This window comes from Oculina patagonica, chromosome 1, assembly GCF_052425735.1.
Source record: "Oculina patagonica isolate OP01 chromosome 1, crgOcupat, whole genome shotgun sequence".
In the NCBI taxonomy this organism is placed as follows: domain Eukaryota; kingdom Metazoa; phylum Cnidaria; class Anthozoa; order Scleractinia; family Oculinidae; genus Oculina; species Oculina patagonica.
The window spans coordinates 13,923,306-13,943,635 of record NC_135758.1 but is presented as its reverse complement, the minus strand read 5'-3'; the positions used below and the strand labels follow the sequence as shown (position 1 = coordinate 13,943,635).

At 39.8% G+C, this 20,330-nt stretch overlaps 2 protein-coding genes, 2 long non-coding RNA genes and 1 pseudogene across 5 annotated transcripts in view; 2 read left to right on the top strand and 3 right to left on the bottom strand.

Annotated features, from left to right (window-relative positions):
- The window catches only part of LOC144657849 (sulfotransferase 1B1-like), a 127,428-nt gene that overhangs the window by 46,805 nt on the left and 60,293 nt on the right, over positions 1 to 20,330 (top strand). The gene's annotated exons all lie outside the window — the stretch shown is intronic.
- Positions 1,212 to 2,282, bottom strand: LOC144657904 (uncharacterized). Its single transcript, XR_013571630.1, has 3 exons — positions 1,989 to 2,282; positions 1,612 to 1,684; positions 1,212 to 1,275 (listed from the first exon to the last, which is right to left on the bottom strand). It is a non-coding gene; the product is annotated as an uncharacterized LOC144657904 (long non-coding RNA).
- On the bottom strand, positions 8,778 to 10,283 carry LOC144657869 (uncharacterized; annotated as a pseudogene).
- Positions 11,176 to 12,224, bottom strand: LOC144636679 (uncharacterized). Its single transcript, XM_078495872.1, has 2 exons — positions 12,038 to 12,224; positions 11,176 to 11,931 (listed from the first exon to the last, which is right to left on the bottom strand). Exons 1-2 carry the CDS (start codon positions 12,164 to 12,166, stop codon positions 11,551 to 11,553), a joined length of 510 nt encoding a protein of 169 aa, XP_078351998.1. The 5' UTR covers positions 12,167 to 12,224; the 3' UTR covers positions 11,176 to 11,550.
- On the top strand, positions 15,531 to 16,794 carry LOC144657878 (uncharacterized). Its single transcript, XR_013571624.1, has 2 exons — positions 15,531 to 15,629; positions 16,383 to 16,794. It is a non-coding gene; the product is annotated as an uncharacterized LOC144657878 (long non-coding RNA).

Here is a 20,330-nt window from a genome sequence, read left to right as displayed (position 1 = left end):
AGACGTCGAATTAGCCATCAGCTCCTGCGCCACATTCAGAACACGCCTCTCCTGGGCAGTGCTTAGAACCACTCGTGCTGTGGTATCACTCAATGCAGCATCTGACGAGAACATTGTCCAAGTAAGATGATTAAACAAATCATCTGGGACTGTCTGAGAAAATGATTCATAGCTAACTTCGATGGACTCTCGACTATTTGTTTCCTTCTCTTTCTCTTTCATTTTCATCCTCAGATGTTTTGCAGCTACAAAGATTTCGTTGGCCGCTAGGATCGGGCGCGAATATCCATCATCTTCTTCTTCATCTGACTCTTCCATATCAGAACTGTCAAGTTCTTTTTGCAATTTAGCTACTAGTGCACACATCTCCTTTACTGTAATAGTAGCAGAACAGACTAAACTACTTTTGCCTTTTTGGGCTACGATTTGAATCTTAGAACCAAGGTGTTCCTGCAAACGCTTCCTCAGGCGAGCACTTTTATACTGAGTGGGGTTTTCGATTCCTCTCTCGACAAGATATTTGCGATATTTCCGTGATAGTTGCGTCATATAGAACGCAGACTGGTCCACTAATAGGCTGTCCGAAATCTCTGAAACCAGTTGAAAAAATGCGAAATTGTAATCGTTCTCTTTATCTCCTGGTGGTCTCTTGTTCATAAAACTGTCCATGCACGATTTATGATATCGGAAATCATTTGCAATCATATCAACGGTTTCATCCCCGTGACCTTGGATTCTGAAGAGTAGCTGATCATCATTGAGTTGCTTAGCTTTATCATGAATAGCTTGTTGGCGTTGTTTAGTTGACACGAGAATTAGCTGCCAGTTCCCTTTTTGGTCTCGCTTCTTGCCACAGAGGAAGCAGCACGTTTTAAAATCTACTATATCAGACTGTGATTTTTTAGCAGATATGTTCTCGCATTTTTCAGTTGAAATTTTCTCAGCGCTGTTGCTTTCGACTTTAATCTTCTTACCCGCGAGCCGCTCCAGGTCTTTTTTATGAGTGTATGAACTCTTGCAGCTTCTGTGGTAAACCGGTTGTTTATCTAGAAATGTTTCAGCGTTTTTAACATCTTGCGAAAGACGCTCATAAACGTCATCTTTCCGGATATTTAAAGCATGGATAAATGTTGGCAAGCCATTTCCAGTAAGAACACTTAACGACTGATCCAACTGTTGTTGACAAATAATACACTTCGTAAAATCTGTCGGGGATTTTGGCAATCCTCTTTTACATGAAAACAATGCTGCCATTCCTATTATCCCTCAAGGTACCTACAAGTTATAAAAAAGCAAATCTGAATTATTGATATTTCGAATCTCGCTCGCCTCTCCCTTTGCCTTGGCTAAGCTATTTGCTGCACAAAAAAAAACATTTTATTTTGGTGAGTGAACACTAGTGAAAATAATATAAAAACGTTATGCAGACAAATCATACCGCAGTAATCAACATTTTTAATAATATAGTGCCTTGGACTTTTTTCATTTCTCGTAAATGATTTCTAGCGACTAAAATAACAATTTATTTCATAACTAAGCGTTTATTTACGTTTTTCTAGGGATTCAAGAGGCAGAACGTGATTTTAAATACATCATATTTGTTTTACTTACTTGCTTACAACTGAACTCGGCAAGACAACCAAACCGCTTCCCCTCGAATCATTCTTATGTTATTTCATAGTTTCTGTCGATTAATGGCAAACTACTTCAATCAAAACCAAACAACAAATAAAATCTTAAATAGAACATAGCAAAGTATCGTTTGATTCTAGCTGTTCTAACAGTCAATTCTATATGCATGCACATAACTGAGCACTGCTAAAACTACAAACTTAACTTTCATAGTCATAGATCGTACACCGACCTCGATCGACTCGTTTTCTTTAATTAAAATTCATACATTTAAAGGAAAAACATACTCTAAGAGATTTTAATGTAATATATTTTGAAACGGAATCATAGTTAAAAGGTCGGTAGGACATATTTACCTTGCAAGTAATAGCTGATGTGAGCAAGAAGACGACAGTAGACTTCCAGTTATTCGAGAGATGAGATAAATCGCCACAACAAGCGAGTTCTATCCGTGTTTTTCACATTTTAAGTGTCAAAAATAAAATATAAATGCTTATTTAACAGTAGAATATATAGCTTTCCGATTTCAAAGCATAAAATGGGCGAAAAATAACACCAAGAAAGCAGAGTTTCGTCAGAAGCCGCACACCAACGTTTGAATTTAGTCCAACCGTCGTCTACATCCGGGATATTGAAAAATGCCCCGAATCACGTGCTAGCTTCAGACGAGCGTATTTTACAGCAAAAAACGCGTGTTTCCTTCCTGAAACACAATGTAGACAATCTAGCTTGTCCATTTCAATCTTACAAACTTAATAAATTAAAATACACAGAACAAACAAAACAAAACTGTCAGTTATCAGCGCAAGGTTCTCATTGAATGGAGCATCGATCGGATTGATATCTTCTTTTTTGTATTGTAAGACACGGCAAGCGTGTGGTTTTTCAGCTGTAATATGCATTTAATTTTACGGAATTTCCTCAAGTTTATGTAGATGCAGGCTTTGATGAAGAGTGACAACGATTTTGTTACTTGTTTGCATTACAATCACACAAATTTCAAATCCAAGATGGCGGATTCAAAATGGCCGCCGACTGTATTCTAGTGATTTAAGCGTTATTTTCTTTGATAACAAAGTTAAAATCAATTAAGACTTCACTCATCTTCAACAAACATCACTCTCACATACAAAGCATGCCATAGAATAAGTACACCCCTCTTTGTGGGCAAGTTATTTATTAATTTTAGCCATAATTTGATGAAAAAATGTAAATTTCTAGCGATTTTTTAAAAGAAACTGATCACGTGACTAGTCCGATGACGTCATTCTCGGGGAAAAGAGATGAACAAATTCCCTGTCCTATCATTCCTTTCATTCTATGTGCTTGTTATGGTTATAAATGTAGAATTGTCTTTAAAAGAAGAGAAACAAACAGAGTAACTGTTCATTCGTTCACTGGTGTGTAACACAAAGGTATGACGTCATCGATGAGATTATCACGTGGTTTGCAAGAGTTTCATGAAGTCCAACAACTCATTTCCTACTCTCCGATATATACCCTTTACATCGGTAAAGGTTAAAATTTTATATCAAGCCGGCCATGTCAAGTCCATTTTTAAGCCACTTTTGGCCACTTGGCCCCCTGACTAGTTGAACACCAGTTACTCGAACTCTAAAGGGAAACGAAAAACAGTTGGAGTTAGCCGAGTAAAAATGACTGAAAGTGGGTCCAAGGGAAATAGAATTTAGTTCGAGTTAGCAGGGTTCTACTTTATTTATGTTTTTTTGTCTGATTCGATAAAGCCTTCCTGAAAATGAGCCTCCCTCCATGCCAGAACAACTCTACAACTTTTTTGTACAAACAAGAAAATAGGAAATTGTTAAACTTACTGGGTTGCTTTACTTGCCATTGATGAGTTGTTGAACTTGAACTTTTTTGCACAAATCGTTTATTTTTGCTCAGGTATTTCACAAACATTCTCTTATAAGAATAAACTGTCAAAATTTCGACCAAATTTAGCTCAACATAAGTTTAAATTTATTTTGGTATTATTTTATATATTTCACTCATGTTTTAGATGCAACAGCAAAATGGCCACCTTCAAGTTGCAGACAAGGCCGCTACAGCGGGAAACGTCACGCCGATGGCAACCGGGGTCATTAAAGCAGTAATTTCATTTCTGCTTGCCGTCACAGAGGTCTGCCGTCGTCAGAGCTTAAGGTCACTACTAGCTGAGATTAGATGATGTCTGGGATGCAGGCTTGGTTGCAAGCAAAGTGCCTACCTTTCAATCTGAGGTGGAGGCTTGGATTTGGGGCTGTAAATAATCTTCAGAGGCGTTTGATTAGTGTAGAGAGTGAAGAGTTTGCCATGAGTTTTGAAAACCGTTTGAACTTCAGTACCTGTCAAATGCAACAGTACAGCGGTGTGAGCCACATTACAACACCCCTCTTTAACAGACCCCATTGAATCTTTATCCTCACTGCATTTTGGAAAAAACATCACTGGGTTGGCTTATTTTCAGCTGGGTTTTTCTTAAATAGGTTTAAATAGGAAAATGAGTGGTTTCTATTGTATTTTCATCCCTTTCCTCAAAAGTGGCTGCTTTATAGTGGCTAAACAGAAGGAGCTGTCTAAGTCCAAGGAGGAGAGAAGAATATTAAAAAGTAAATCAGGTCAAAAACGGCCAGTACCTACAGACTTCTTTGGGAGCCGTTGGCTGAATACACTGCCCCAGTCCTTTTCTATTAGTATGTCCAGCACAATTTTGATATTTTGCTGTGGAACATTTGAAAACAGACTAGTCGTTGTAGATCCACAAGATCCCAAGGCGGCACTGGCAGCACTTGAGATTGTTTTAACTTGCAAGGTTACTGTTCGATCTTGGTGACTTTTCAGAAAATGGACAAATGATTCCCACGTGGCTGAGCTCAAAGTAACTTTGCAGTCGCTGTGATTATAGTTAAGCTTTACATTCATTTGAAACTTTCATCTTGAATAAAGCAAAAGCATTGCCTGACTTTAAAGAAAACAAAAAAAGGAATGTAGCTGTCATTATTGTCTTTTCTGACAAGAGCAGTATAAATGCGCTCATGGTCATCACCTTTGGAAGTGTGGCTTGAATTGAATGAATGAATGAAAAACTTTATTAGGGTGTCAAAACCACATAGCTAGGGAAGATTCCCTTACTAATTTGGGGACACATGATTAAAAAATACAAAAAGTGACAATTAATCATATTAAAAACTGTGTAAAATATCAATAATAATATAAAATTTTATACTAATGCCTAGACCACAGTAGTGGTAGTGGGCTTTCATCTCTGTTTCCAGTTCTTTCACACTACTTGATTGGTCATACGCAAATAAATTTTCAGTTGTCACATTCAGATCAGCACCTCTGGCTGAGACATGATTGTGGCAAGTGGTTTTTTTTAGTAACTCTCTTTGGTGTTCCATAGCAACTTCTTTATCATGCTGTATTTGCATTTCTGTTTCTCCAATTGCACTTGTTTCATTGCATTCACCACTGAAAGCCAGGTCCATTTTAAAACGCTTTGAAGAAATCTTACCTTCTTGTCTATCAGCTGAATCTTCATCTTCATTGTCTGGTGCTTCATTCCAATCAAGCCCAACAGCTTCTGAATGATTAAACGTTAATACAGTGCAAAGATATATACAGAGTTATTCCCTTCAAGTCTTTGCCTACGTCTTTGAGATGACTGTAAGTAACATTACAGTCATCTCAGCTAGCAGGGCTCTATTGTGTTGTTTGGTCCATTCCATTATCACCCTACGAGAAAAATAGAAGCTAAATTTTTGCCACAACAGTAGATTCTTTGGGGCAGAAGCTGAGTTTTCAGGGGGTTTTTAAGGATGGTGCCAGTGGTTCTCTAATTTCTAGCGATCGTCTCTGTAATGTTCTCATATAATTGCCCTGATGGCAAGCAATTTTTTTGAAGCGACAGAGGCGATAGAAACGATTGGGGCGATCGTATGAGAACCAACCTTAAAGGACAACCTGGACCTTACCTTATCGAGACAATAGGTAACTCTGTCGTGCGTAACCTTTATCAGGAACCCTGCATTAAGCCGAGTAGAAATCTTTCTAACTCGAAAGGAAAAAACTATTTCTATAAAGGCAAGCGTCAAAGTTTACCATTTTTAACCAAGCCAAAGTATATGAGTCTTAAAGTGTCCAGCCGTCGCGACTGACAAATGCAGCATTTCCTCTGTGAAAATAAAAAAAATGCTTGAACTGAAAAACGTTTGAATTCTTCCATGATATGTTCAAACAACAATGCCCAGGATAAACCTTCTACTCATACTAACTTCATGCAAAAAAGTCGATATCTCAAAGAGATCTTTGATTGGTCCCTGCGACTAGTCCCACAAATTAAGCTGGTTTGATTTCTGGGACTAGTCGCAGGGACCAATAGTCCCACAAATCGGTCAATTTTTTTCCAGTAAACTTTAAGGGATAAGTCCCTGCAACAAGTCCCTGCGACTTGTCCCCTAGTGTGGACTGACCTTAACTTTTGTTCAAAATCAAAAATTCTTCGTCAGAAATACTTTCATTGTCGTATTAAAAGAGAAGCAGGTTTCTTATTTCACCAAAGGATGACATTTTGTCTTCGTTTCAAGAGTTTTGAAGAAAGAGCGAACAGAGTTTGTAACTGAAGTCATTGCCACAAAACTTGTCTGTGCTAAACGTTTGTATTTTGGTGGGAACAACGCTGTTCTCTTCCCAGGCTCTTTGGTGCTTACCGCCAAAGAGCCGCCTGGTTAGCTCAGTTGGTAGAGCGCTGGACTGCTGTGCGGGAGGTCGTGGGTTCGAACCCCAGACTGGACCAACACTCAGGGTCTTAAAATAACTGAGGAGAATGTGCTGCCTTTGTAATTACATCTGCAAATGGTTAGACATTCTAGTCTTCTCGGAAAAGAACGATAAACCGTAGGTCCCGTCTCCTGTATCTTCAGTCTTATAACAGGGGACGTTAAAGAACCCACACACTATTCGACAAGAGTAGGGCACGAAGCTCCCGGTGTTGTGGTCTGGTGTACAGCGCATTTGAACATATACACATGAAAAATGCGCTATATAAATTCATTATCATTATTATCATTATCATTAAGTTTCCTAATGCCATCAACCAGGGGAAGCAGAGTGATAGGCAATTCATTTTTCAGGAGAAGAAAAACTTTAAGCAGTCCGATAGCTTGCGCCACATAGATCCGGACATTTGCGATGTTCGATGTTTCTTTAACATCTCTTGGTAACAGCTGCATAGAAGATGCACAGCTAGGTGGTATGCATAGTGTTGTCATGTGCATCATCAGGTCTTCTCTGATCTTAAATCCTCTGTCTGCCATGATGACTTCATCATAGGGTTCAATCATGTTCAAAAATCCAGTTTCTCAACACAAAAGTATCAGATGCCCTTCTCCATAACATGGTGAGACATATGAAATAGTTCCATTTGGAGTTATTGCAAGCAGCACTTTGAATGTGTAGTGATGCTTGTATTCACTCCATAGGGTTGCTGCCAAATCAAGTCCACTGGGGGTTTCTGTGAAGCACTTAAAGCAGTCAATAATACATCTTACCTTGGAGTACAGCTACCTAAAACACAACGAGAGAGTTTTCTTGACCTGTTGACGACTACGCTGTACAATTAACACTGACAGCTCTTTACACATGAGCTTAACCCATTTAATAAAAATACTGCTGACAGAAGTAGCCGACACATGGAACCTAAATCCCAAATCAGTAGTAAAAAGAGCTGGACTTTACATGCTTCAGAAGTGCTTTTCGCATCCATGCCGCTATTCAGACATGATTCATTTTTTGGCGAGACCAGTACCCGAAATAAGGATGATTACAAACACAGTGATGGATCATATTGTTGTCACCCATGGTCATCGAAAGTCATGGTGGAATTTTGATATCCTGAGTCCAGCAATGTTACACCACTAGACAACTGCTTTTGATTCATTGATGGAACTGTCAGGCCCATAACTCGCCCTGGCCAACACCAAACAGTTGTATACAATGGTCATTAACATGTACATTCACTGAAGTTTCAATGGGTTGCCCTTCCAAATGGGCTTATTGGAAATATGTATGGGCCTGTTGGTAAGTTATGTTGTCAAGGATTCCATAAAAAAATAAGCTACATGCGTTCTCAATTGTTAACCTTAACGTTTTCTTTTGGTATGCAAAAGGAAGAAAACACAATGCAAACATGTTGGAGGACTCCATCCTTCTCCCAGAATTGGAAAGAAATGCTTTTTCCTCAACAGGCCAGCCCATGAGTGCTTATGGTGACCCCGTATTCACTGCGAGTACACCTGCAGGCACCATTTCGCCACAGTGTCCAAACACCGATGATGGAGCAGTACAATTTAGAAATGAATTACATGAAAGTAACTGTTGAGTGGTTATTTGGAGACATCATCAATGATTTCAAATTTTTGGATTTTAAGAAAAATCTGAAAATTGGAATGAGCAGCGTGGGGAAAATGTATCTTGTGTGTGCACACTACTAAATAATGCTTTTACCTGCTTATATAGAAACAACCTCAGAATTTTTCGCTCTGGACCCCCCTTCATTGCAGTTATATTTTAGGTGAATTAAAAAGGTAAACAGAACAAAAGAAGAACCCATGTTCATTAAACAAAAATGTATTTACTATTCTCCTTGCTGGCCACTCATGCATATTAACAATCAATCAGTAAATCTTACAAGCTGAGAATTCTGACTGTCAGTCAAAACCTTTTTTTATAATTTAAGACGTTTAAAGTTATTCAGAAGTTGTAAAACAGTAACAGTAATCAAGCATATTAAAGACACAAATTAATAATTAAACTTTAACAACTTTTGCTTGAAAATCGTATGTGCAATGAACTTGTTTAGCAAGATTACTGTTGATATTATCCTGACTGTTGATGTTCAGTTTATTATGACAAGTACACAAACCCAGAGAAAACTACTTTTAAAACAGCAAATTAAAACAGTTTCATTATGAAAAAATATTTCACAAACACAGGTGAATAAGATAGACAGCATTCCAAAATACCTGCCTTTTGTTAAAGTGAATAAATATTTCACAGGTGCATACATACAGATGTACTCACACCTGTAAAGCTTACAGTGTGTTGGAATAAATTAACTCAAAAGTGCAAGGTTGGAGTTTCAACTCTTACTTGTCAATAACTATTTGGATGACTGACTGAATAGCTTGTGTTGTTTGTTGTTGCTGCTGCAAGACAGGTGCCATCACTTGCTGATTTCGCTCATGCTATACTCGTCTTAGATCTATCTCTTGTTGTTGTAAATCTTGCTCAGTTTTGGCTCTCTCTTGCATGAATTCAATCAGTGGTTTGGTTCGTGCACTTCGTCTTTTGCGCTTTGGTTTCTCCTCGCATTCATCCCCATTCTGTGTTGACTTGCCCTTTTTTGTTTCGCTGTATTGCTCTAAGGCTTTGTGCCTTTTGTCCTCCGCCTTTCTTTTACCTTCTTTTTGCTTTTTTGACTGGTCCTCTTTAAGTTTGCTAAAGATGTCTTCTTTCGCCACAAGCTCCTCAATTAAGGTATCACGGAAGGAAAATAGGCATTTTCGTTCCAAGTGAAATTGTGTGCAAACCATCAATGGTAACCCCAATAAAGTATATATTTTCTGAAAGATTATTGAACAAAGATTCTAATTGTGCATTTGTTTGCATCATATAGACCATAATAAGCAACGTCAGCACTTGGTTTGCAATTATGATGTTGCGCAACTTTAGGTTTATTTGAGAACACATTTACATGAGGGCCTAAACTTTTATGTGGAATTTGATCTACATATATTGGTCTAAAAAACGGTGTCTCAGATTTTTCTTTTCTTGCTCCATTAATTTTTTATGAATTTTTAACCTTAAAGAAGCCCTAAAAACTCCATTTTAAAGTTTAAAAATTCATAAAAAATTAATGGAGCAAGAAGAGAAAAATCTGAGACACCGTTTTTTAGACCAATATCTGTAGATCAAATTCCACATAAAAGTTTTGACTCTCATGTAAATGTGTTCTCAAATAAACCTAAAGTTGCGCAACATCATAATTGCAAACAAAATGCTGACGTTGCTTATTTTGGTCTATATGATCAAAACAAAATCCAAAATTACAATCTTTATTCAATAAGCTTTCAGAAAATACAGAAAATTATTGGGGTTACCATTGATGGTTTGCACACAATTTCACTTGGAACGAAAACGCCAATTTTCCTTCCGTGATACCTTAAGACATCTATTTCAGACATCTCATCCACTGTTATATTCCGCTTGTAGCTAATTCCTCATGCATCTTGGTTTTGTACTTGTACTGAAGTAGAGCCCAATGGTCTCTTACAGCCCTCTTATCTTTAACATGAAATGTAGGTGCCTTGACTTGATTTAACTTTTCTGTGATGGCTTTCCACCTTTCTCCCCTGGCGACACCTCCTTTCTTGAAAGTAAACCAATAACTCGCGATCATTTCTTGAAGCAAAACAACATGATGATCTACAGTCCATTCCCTAGCCCTAAAAGCAGAAAACAACAATTTGATTATTTGCTGATCGCAAAAATTTATGGCAACTTAATGATTTACAAAAAATAAATTTTGCTGAAATGGACTTAAGAGGCTTGGCTTACTTTGGTTTTCCATCAGCAGAGACTGAAGCCGCCATCTTTTGCTCAAACCCTAGGAGGAATAAAAATAGAGGCTTGTTATGATGCCGAAGGAAATATTGTCAACAACAAGAAAGAAAATGCTTGTACAAAGATTACATTGCAAAATATAGTGTTTAATAGAAGTTTGGCACAAGCTAATAGAGAAAAGTTGCTCATGTTTTAGAGGCAACGCCAAAATGGAGCTTTCCATGTTGGTGCGAAGGATGACGGCTTGACAGCAAACATCAATAACGTCAACTGGAACTAAAAGTCACCTCTCTGTCTCTTATAATATTATTTGTATTTGTGGATTAACATGGTTAGGCACCTGGGCTGGTTGGGGGGGGGGGGGTGTGATAATAACAGGGCTCATAATTAGATACTGGCACAGCCTAGTACCCAAGTAAGCTTGGAAGGTAACTATATGTAAATTGTGTCAGGGAGTGTGTATAGATTTGATCACATGGAGAACATTTCAACCATCAAAAGATTCAGTGGCCATGGATTAATTAAACTCAACAAAATTAAGAAAAAACTCAGCTAACTCTGAAGTCTTACTTTCAGATCAAGTAATGTGAGGCAATTTGGTACAAAAAGTGCATTATTGACCAACTAGTGGCTTGTTAACTTTTCTTGCATTTTACATTTGATGCTTTTGCTTAATTATGCAAAGTTCTTATCCGAACAATCTGTTGTTTTTTTCACCCCTATATACATGCATGTAAACACCAGCATTTTTTACAATTATCAAAATATAGACAAAAGAAAATATCATCAAAGAAATTACAGTTTTTTATTGTTACTTAAACAAATCCTCCTATTACAAAGAAGCTGGACAGATCAGTTAGGAGAATTTGTAAGTCAACGGTAAACAATGTTCAGCCTTTTATGGTTAATCTCAACTGCAATAACAACAAATGAGATCTGCAGAGCTTGTAATATTTTCTGCTACACCAAGCGTGGACAGCTTGTTTGCAGATTGTACATAAATGCTCTCCATTAACAGGGATACTCTTCATTGAACAAACAAGGCAAACATGATTCATGGCATCAGATGCAGCACCTTGCTCTGATACCTGAGCAGATTAAATTCAAGTTCATCTTCAGTGTCAGTGTCATTGATGTTTGCTGCATCTGTCAGACAGCACTGGCACACCCAAGAATCCAATGCATTTGCAGCACTCATGGTGAGGTCAGCACATGGCAAGTGCCACCATGTACTGCAGCTGTCACAGAAGATGCTGTTCTTTTTTGCAGAATCACAGATTTCATCCTTCTCAAAAATTACTTATCTGCACCTTGGGCACCCAAAAATGTCCCTGTACCCCAGCAGACATGGAATACAAATGACTTGTAAAACAGTGTAATATTGCTGGCAACATTCAGACAAAATTCAATGTCAAGTTCCACTCGTTCATAGAAAAGGGGTTCACCCTGTGTCCAAACAATGAAATAACCATGAGTGGCACCAACAAACCACATCTGAGCCTGCATTTGGGTATGATATTTGTGAGTGCTTTTTAGGCGAGGTCTACCATTAAAATCTTCAAGGAGGTCAACACGGTTATATGTTTCCTTGACATGAAGGTTGCCATTTCTCACTAAATAAGGGCACTTTGCTTCAATAATTGAAAGGCCATGGCATCTGCAGAAGTGACCGTGGAGCTGGGTGGGACTAAGCCCCCCAATATTTCCGAAAAAAGTAGATTTTCTAAGAGAAGACTCTCTAAAGCCCCCCACTTCAAGTCACTAGTCAACCCCCCCAATCTGCGGCCCCTGATCTGCAGTAAAACAAGCCATCTGGGGAAGCAGCAGGGTAGGGGTAATCAGGCTTTATAAACAATCCACACTGATTAAAGCCGTGCAGTCCACCGTCATGTTGTGAAGCAACATGAGACATAAAGGATTTGATTGCATCCTTCACGTGGGCATTTGCCCACTTGATTTAAGGCAGGCTTGACACAAGTGAACTGTAAACCGGTTTCTTGTCACTGGCTTTACGGTTGAGAATGGTCTGTGCCTTTGTGTGGAACATGTGGAAATTGGAAGCTGTTACTCTTCCAATCTACTGCTGATGCCATAGCTCATTCTTGCTCTGGCCACGGGTTTCAACTTCCACTCTTGCAACTTGGTCTTTTGTCATTTGGCAGTCTTTGAGAAATAGTGAAGCTGTCAGCTCTAGTGGCTTGCCTTTCATTTCCTCAGATGCCATAAAGGTTAGGGCTTTCTGAGGGAGAGGTTTCGGGAAAACCATCATCTTTTGTGTGCTCTATGGAATAGAGCACACAACCTGATGGAATACTTTGCATAATGCTAGTGACCAAGACTGACACTCTTTCATTGGTCAACTGTTTGTCTTGAGGTTTCCTTGGGTCAAACTGGTTCTTTAACTTTAAACTCGCCCCTTGATCTTTTGCACTGTCCTCGTGAGTTTTCTTGTCTTTGCAAAAGACAAGGTTCTTGATCTGAAGCTGGGGAGATGTATACTTTCTTATAGGCAAAGTTCACTCTGTACAGCAAAGCAATAACATGATTGCAGACATCTGCAGTACCAGCAGTGCATGTACAGCATGAAGTGACAATTCTGCAGTCGCTCTTCATGCCCTTTAAACAAATCCATACTTTGTGTTTTGTGTTTTGTGTGTGTTGCAATTAAATTAATAAAAAAAATACTTTGTATGGGTCATCACGATGCTTCTGGGAGAAAGACACACACCCCTTAAGAAACATTTGTTTGTTGCCTACAGGGCATTTTGGAAACAACACAGTGTCAACAAAGCCACTCATCCAATACGAGTAGGCTTTCTGATCCTTGTACTCTCCGATGTATTACACATCAACAGCTTTTGTTCTCAAATTGTAGCTAAACAGTTAACCGTCATCTATTTCTGGCCACTGTTTCACGTCATCAATTCAAGCGTCATGCGGTATGTTGTTGGGGTCGCTCTTTATTTCATTTAACTTCAACCTTAGTGCATATTATTCTTTGATCTGACGGTAGATCTGTTTTTGAGTGAACTTTATGGGTGCAATATGTTCATAAGCTTTGAATACTCTAGCAACAAGCTCAGCTTTTTTTATAAATTTTATTTATGCCCCTTGCCTGCTTACTAACGAATGTACTTTTCAATGTGCATTGCCAAGGCTGAGCTCAGTTTGCTGGGAATGGAACTAAACTGACACAGTATTTTGCCATAATTTGGCCACTCAGTTAAGTGGCCGTTTATTGATAATCTCATATCAAATTACAATTGATCTGGAAATGAAAACCTTTTCTAAGTAAAGGTGAGGGCAAACACGCCAAAGCCTGGATCATACAAGCGAGACAGGGCCGCCCACCCGAAGCCCAATGCACAGTGACTTAACAGGAACGAACCAATAACACTGAAACATGACTGCTGAGTCTAACTCAGTGGCCCCTGCACACAAGGTTGACCAACAAACTGTGAAATACTTCACAAAAGCTTACACTTATTAAAATATTTAGATTAGCTGGATGATTTGCGAAACATTTGGCCCCTGCACAAATGCTTCCACTTAAGCGACTCTATTCTAAAAACATACTACTGTCTCTCCAGATCCAAGCCTGAACTACATAGGCTCAAAAAATAAAGTTATTTGCAAAGTTATTTGCCCTTTTAGTTGGCCCCTGCACAAATGCTCCTAATACGGCAGCTATCTATCTAAACAAAACCCATATGTCCTGGGCTCTTGGCCCCTGCACAACAGCTCAGCATTAAATGCCATCAACTAACTAAATACCATCAGTCTTTAGGAATATATTAAACAATGCTAGTAGATAAACATAACGCAGATACTCTTGGCCCCTGCACAAAATTTCTGCGCCATGCTTGAGGAAGCTTACATGGGTGCGACTGCAAGCATGGGCATAAAAAGTTCAGGAGACCTATAAGCGATTGGAGCTCCTTCAGTTTAACTCTTTTTCTGGGCAACATACTGCGAATTGCCCCCAAGATTTTTCTGACTTTTTCCATTGGAAGCCTGGCGTCAAGATTTATACAATCTAACTCTATTCCAGCAAATTGCAATACCTGACTAGGGCCTTCAGTTTTTTTCTGAAGCCATGGGAACCCCAATGTCCTCACAAAAATGTAAAAACCATTGGAGGGCAGCACCGCAAGCATCGTGGGATGTATCAGAATAAGAAAGTCATCTAAAATATGTAGGATGTTGGAAATCGCTAATTTGTTTCGCGCTATCCACTCCATTGCGGTGCTGAGAGCTTCAAAGGTCTTACAAGAACTAGCACAACCCATGGGGAGACAGCCGTCTACATAGTATCTACCTTTCCATTGCATTGGCAGTAGTTGGTAATCTAAAGGGTTAACTGGGATGATGCGGAAAGCACTCCTAACGTCCGTCTTGGCCAGAGTACAGCCTGCGCCTAAACGTTTGATAATCCTAATTGCGTCATTGACTGTAGCATAATGTACTGAGCAGAACTCTGGAGGGATAAAGTCATTAACTGAAGCTCCAAAGGGGAATGAAAGATTGTGAATCATTCTAAATTCACCTGGAACTTTCTTAGGAAATTCACTCCTAAGGGAGATATTTTGAGATTATGCAATGGGGGTGTAGCAAATGGTCCCATTATACGACCTGCTTGAATTTCTTTAGCTAACTTGAAATCAACAATATTCAAGTGCTCAGACGCAGAAAAAAGATTGTTAGAATAACTGCCCTCCAAGAGCCCTTGAAAACCATGTGAAAAGCCAGATAATAAATGTTTACGAGAATTTTCATTATAACCATCTAAGTATGCTGCTAAAATCTTAGCCTTGACTGGGGCTGGGAGTGCTTCGGATGGGAGGATTGCTGTTGGAAGCGACCCGGTTGTAAAAGGGTGGGGTTGGTTTAGATCCTGTATTCCCCGTTGGCGATTTGGGAGCTTGCCGGCGTTTGGAAATGGGGTGGCTGCTCTCACACCGGAAACATCGGTGCTTGAAGGAACACCCATTGCATTCAATTCCCCTATGAAATTTATAACAGAACCCTTTGGGAATGTATTGCCCTGTTTGCTTACTTTTTCCCCCTTGGGTATTTGCTTTGGCACGAAAATAATGTGACCTCAACCATAACTCAGGGTGAATCTGGTCCCATGGTGCCCCTTGGCTCTGTCTAATACTACGAAAGTTCTCGTCGTAGAACTTTTAATTTGCTCCCTGCAAAGCCAGCTCTCGGATTACGGAGCCATATTTCATCAGGGCTGGCTATCATGGGGGGCCTTTTCAGCATATATGGCGACATATTCATTAGCCCATATCAGTTTTTTAACCTTATTGGGCACTTGGTGTGTTAGTGAAACAGCCGCTGACAAAAAAGTGTTCTTACTTAGTGGTGAGGTTACTGCTGACTTACTTGACTTATGGCCAACGCCCTAAGTGGGCATAGGGCCGGACATTCTCCTCCGCCCTGCTGCACGGTCGCGGGCAGCCACTGCTGCCTCGTTCCACGAACCGAAACCCAAAGCCGCTCTTTCTCTTTTGGCAGTTCTTCGCCAAGTCTCCCTCGGTCTACCACGACTTCGCCTTCCCTCTGGGGCCCATGTAAATGCCGTTTTGGGATGTTTGCTTGGATCCATTCTGAGGATGTGGCCGATGAACTTCCAGCACCGCCGGAAGATTTGCTCACTAATGGTGTTGATGTTAGCTCGATTTCGAATCTCCTCGTTTGATATTTTCATAGGCCAATAGATCCTTCAAAATCTTTCTCAGACTTTTATGCAGAAATACGTCCAGCTTGGTCGCATCTTGTTTAGTCATACGCCAAGTTTCACATCCGTATAACAGGACAGATACAACATTGAACTTAAATATCTTCAGCTTAGTTTTTAGTTTCAGCTGGCTGCTCTTCCATATGTTTCTAAGCTTGCTGAATGCTGCTCTGGCTTTTCCAAGTCTGCTTTTGATGTCTTCGTCTAAACCCCCTTCCTGGGTCACTGTTCCTCCTAGATAAACAAATTTTGACACCTCTTCCGACGACCTAGCCCAGATCTCAAGCAGTGGAAGGCATATTCAGGCTAAAGTCAGCAACCTGTAACGATATGCAAAAATAACAGGCCTCAGAATCAATACAGCAAAGACCATGATGGTGAGGTTACTGCACAGGGTAATAATGAACCCATTACTTGCTGGACTGCTGTGTCAACAGTGTGTTGAACTGATTGGTCTGCATTGCCAGTAGGGGGAGTGGTTTCTGCTATGTCGGAACTCCCATGGACTGCTGTACCAGACCCCTGTGGAGGATCAGGAATGAACTGCACCACTGGTATTGCTGCTGAGGCAGATGATGGAGCTTGGGCAACATTCTGCAAGGCGCTAGCTACCGCTGCTGTGATTGTATTTGAAAGAGTTGCCAGAGTTTCCTGGGTAAGGACTGACTGCATTGGCACCAGTACTGCATGGGAGATATCCTGGGACCCTGACTGGATCGGTTGAAGGAATGATGGGTGCGGGTGCCCCGGCGTTTCTGAAGGTGTATTGCCTACCAATCGACGCCTCTTGGCTACTCTGCTTAAGTAGCTTAGAATTGGTGCCCTTGAACCACACAACTACAAGATAGGACGACATAACCATATGGCCCATTAAATTCTATCACACCACAAGGATGTAATAGGCATACTAATGATGCAACAGCATAACTGGTACATGAATGGCCCAGAGCAGTATTGCTCTCGCCGAATCCAAACAAACGTGTGGTGGCAATAAGGGCCCCAAAAAAAGTTTTGGCTAAAACAAATAACTGCCTGGTGGCCAATAATAACAAATGGCTGCAACAAAGCACATGGTGCCTGGTATCCTATTAAGTATAGTCCATATTAAATTATGCAGCACGAATTATAAAGGAAGAATTTATACTGAAAATCCTAACATTGGTATTAACCCTTTTGAACCTGGGACAGTGCCCACAAAATGGCACCCCTATAGCTACGGTAAAGGGCCTTGTTTTCCATATGGTTTAAGTGAATGCCCTCGGGTGGGTATACTGCATTATTCGTCAGCTGAATCAAACCACGATGCTGCTAACACTTCGTGACTGATACTCCAGGTAATAATTCCTTCAGGTGATCATTCCTTTGGGTGACCTTTTCGTTATATCCACTGAAAGGCTCATTCTGTCGTGCGATGGCTTCACAAACAATTATAAATCACAATTTCAGGTCTTTGAGTAAAATCTCTGTTAGAGCGACTATGGAAAGCGCGATAGTCTCGGGGTCGTCGTCTTTGTCACAAAGATCATTCGATCCAAGTTCGAGGATATTAATGTGGGGGGTAGCACTGCGAATTTCATCGAAATCATACTTGATTGTTTTGTCCACTGTTCGCCCTCCGATCCCATGAAAAACTACCGAACAGACCTATGCCAGTCCTACGTTGAGGTCATAAGATCCGTTGGAGTGGTTTTGGGCCGCAAAATCTTCCAATCTGCATACAAATGAATGCCCTAATACAAGCATACGTGGTTACATACATACATACTTTATTTGATGAGTAGGTTGGGTAAAAAGGCAGCCAAAGGGCTGATGTGGACCTACTATACTAAAAATTAAGAATTACATTTATAAATTTAATACTAGCACACTAACTAACACTAAGATAAAAAGAATAGAAATTTACATACATCATTAAAAATATAATAGATTAAAAATTAAAAATATATTAAATCATCCTTTTTATTAGCGACTACTGTTGCCCCCTTGTCAAATGAAAAATTGTCTATAATTTTAACATGTTTATGTAAAATTTGTTTAAAAGAATAAGAATTATCTGGTACTTTAACTAATCTATTTACAAAATTCCAGATTACAGGACCTCTGTATTGTAGGGTGTTTCTGCCAGTCTCCGATTTAAATCTAATGATGTTAAATTGGTTAGGAAAACGAGAAGATCTAGAAGCTACTCTTTTAGAAAACAGTTCGCATATTGATTGGGTCGTTGTTTCATAATATACTTTGTTCATAAGTAACAGTACGGATTTTTTATAGAAGTAGGAGATGGGCAGCCAATCGGTTTCGGGTTTCGGGTTCGCAGCTGCCATGTGACTCGAGCAACGGTAATGCAGTGGCAATTAAAACTAATAAACACAGCCTACTTATCTGGTTGTCCTTTGGGTCAACGTGCAGCTCTTCTCTTCGTCTGTTGGAAAAGAGAAAGAGGGGAATTCTGGCCGTGTAGTTCTCCTGTGTAAAAAATACTCGCAGAAGAAAATGCTTAAATGCTTGCCCTGCACCGAAGCTAAAATGAAAGAGTGCTAAACACATTCTGAGGTTCAGTCCTGCCAAGCATCTTTCCATTAGGCGCTGAAACGAGGCTGGGGCGTTTTTCAAACCGAATGCCATCCTATTAAACTCAATCAAGCCAAAGGGCATGGTTATAGCAGCTTTCTCTCTGTCTTCATCTTTCATCTTTACCTGCAGATAGCCAGTATTGAGCCCCCTTTAATGTTTATGAGCCACAGATGGCAACCAGCAGACAATTTTGGTGTGTTTTCACCTCCTCCAATGAGTTTATTTGTAACTTGATGCTATGGACAAACAGTCGACATCACACAAAAGAAGAAAATAATTGGGCTTCCGGTTGTCATATGGGGGTCAAAAATGTGAGTGCAGGTCCTAGACTTGATGCATTGAAGGCCTGAGAACGAACGCTCAGCTTCAGCAAAACTAACAGAAACAGAACTCCTATGTTCGGATACACAACCTTTGTCATCATATTTTACACACTCTACAACAATTCCCCGTTGCAGTAAAGTTTGGTGTGCACTGTTTGCAAAAGTGTTCTCATTTCTTAGTTAACTCAGAAAGAAGAGAGGGCGGTGTAGTTAAGTCCTGTTGCCAAAATTGCAGCTTTTCTGCTAAATTTCAAAGACTGTCATGCTTCACCATGGTAGATGGAACCAAGGCAAAGATATCACAATATCTTCTCCACGCATACTTGCCAATTCTTCCTCGATAACATAAGCGATTTTACTGATGATGGAAACCTTTGTTTTATCCTTTAATTCCTTGTCATTTATCATTAAATGTTTTGTCACCGTGGTGTTTTCGTTGCTTGCCTTGCAAAGCTCCATATGAATTGTCACCTAAAGCTCCTCCACCATCTCTTAGCTGAACTGCCGGAAACACCAATTTTGTTACTCAATCGCCGATAAAGGCTTCACAACAGGTCCTCGAACAGAAAACAGCGAATTAAAAGTCAGTAAACAGACAAACCTTTCAACCATGTGCTTTCTTCTTTTCCAGTGTCACGTGGGCTTATGGGAGTACAAAACTCAGGGGATTATGAGTACTGACCCTCACACTTACTCATTTCCTCTTTTAAGCCAGTCTCCAAATAGTACTTGAATTTTTCCTCTCAGCATTTCCTCCAACCAAGATTAGTCCATGCTCCAAACATCTTTGTAAATGTTTTGACACACCAGCATTTCCTTTATAAGCGTCTTGGAACGTTCGTCCATTCAGGGTTGGGTAACAACCAAACATCCTTTATAACGACTTCGTGCTCTCCTTTTCCCCTTTTTTAAGGGATGAACCGATCACTTGACACGGATAAAGATGCTGTTAAAGCACTTGGAATGCCAAACCTACCATGAAGCTTGTGTTGGCTATCAACATAAGAAGGCCCAGCACTAGATCCACTGCTATTAGCGCTCCAACTTTCATTTGAAGGATTAGATAGAAGACTTCCAAAAGCACCAACCACTCTTCTCACTATATCTGCGATATTATCTGAAGACACTCTGTAAGGATGACTGAATCTTTCTGCACAAAGTGTATTAAAAGTCCTGTTGGTGATTTCGATACCAGCTTGATATAACACAACAAATTTATTGAGTATAAACTTAGGAAAAACTACAGACATTCGATTACAACTTCGATTGACTACCGATTTCAACTTCGTCCTCGCACAAGGTCACATGGGACCGAGTTATTGAATAGTCAGTCCCCAGATGTCAGACAATCCTAAATTACATTGCACAAAAAATGGTCACAACAATCCTCCCCTCCCGAATTGCAGAGGGGTCTGAAATTCGAACAAGTCATT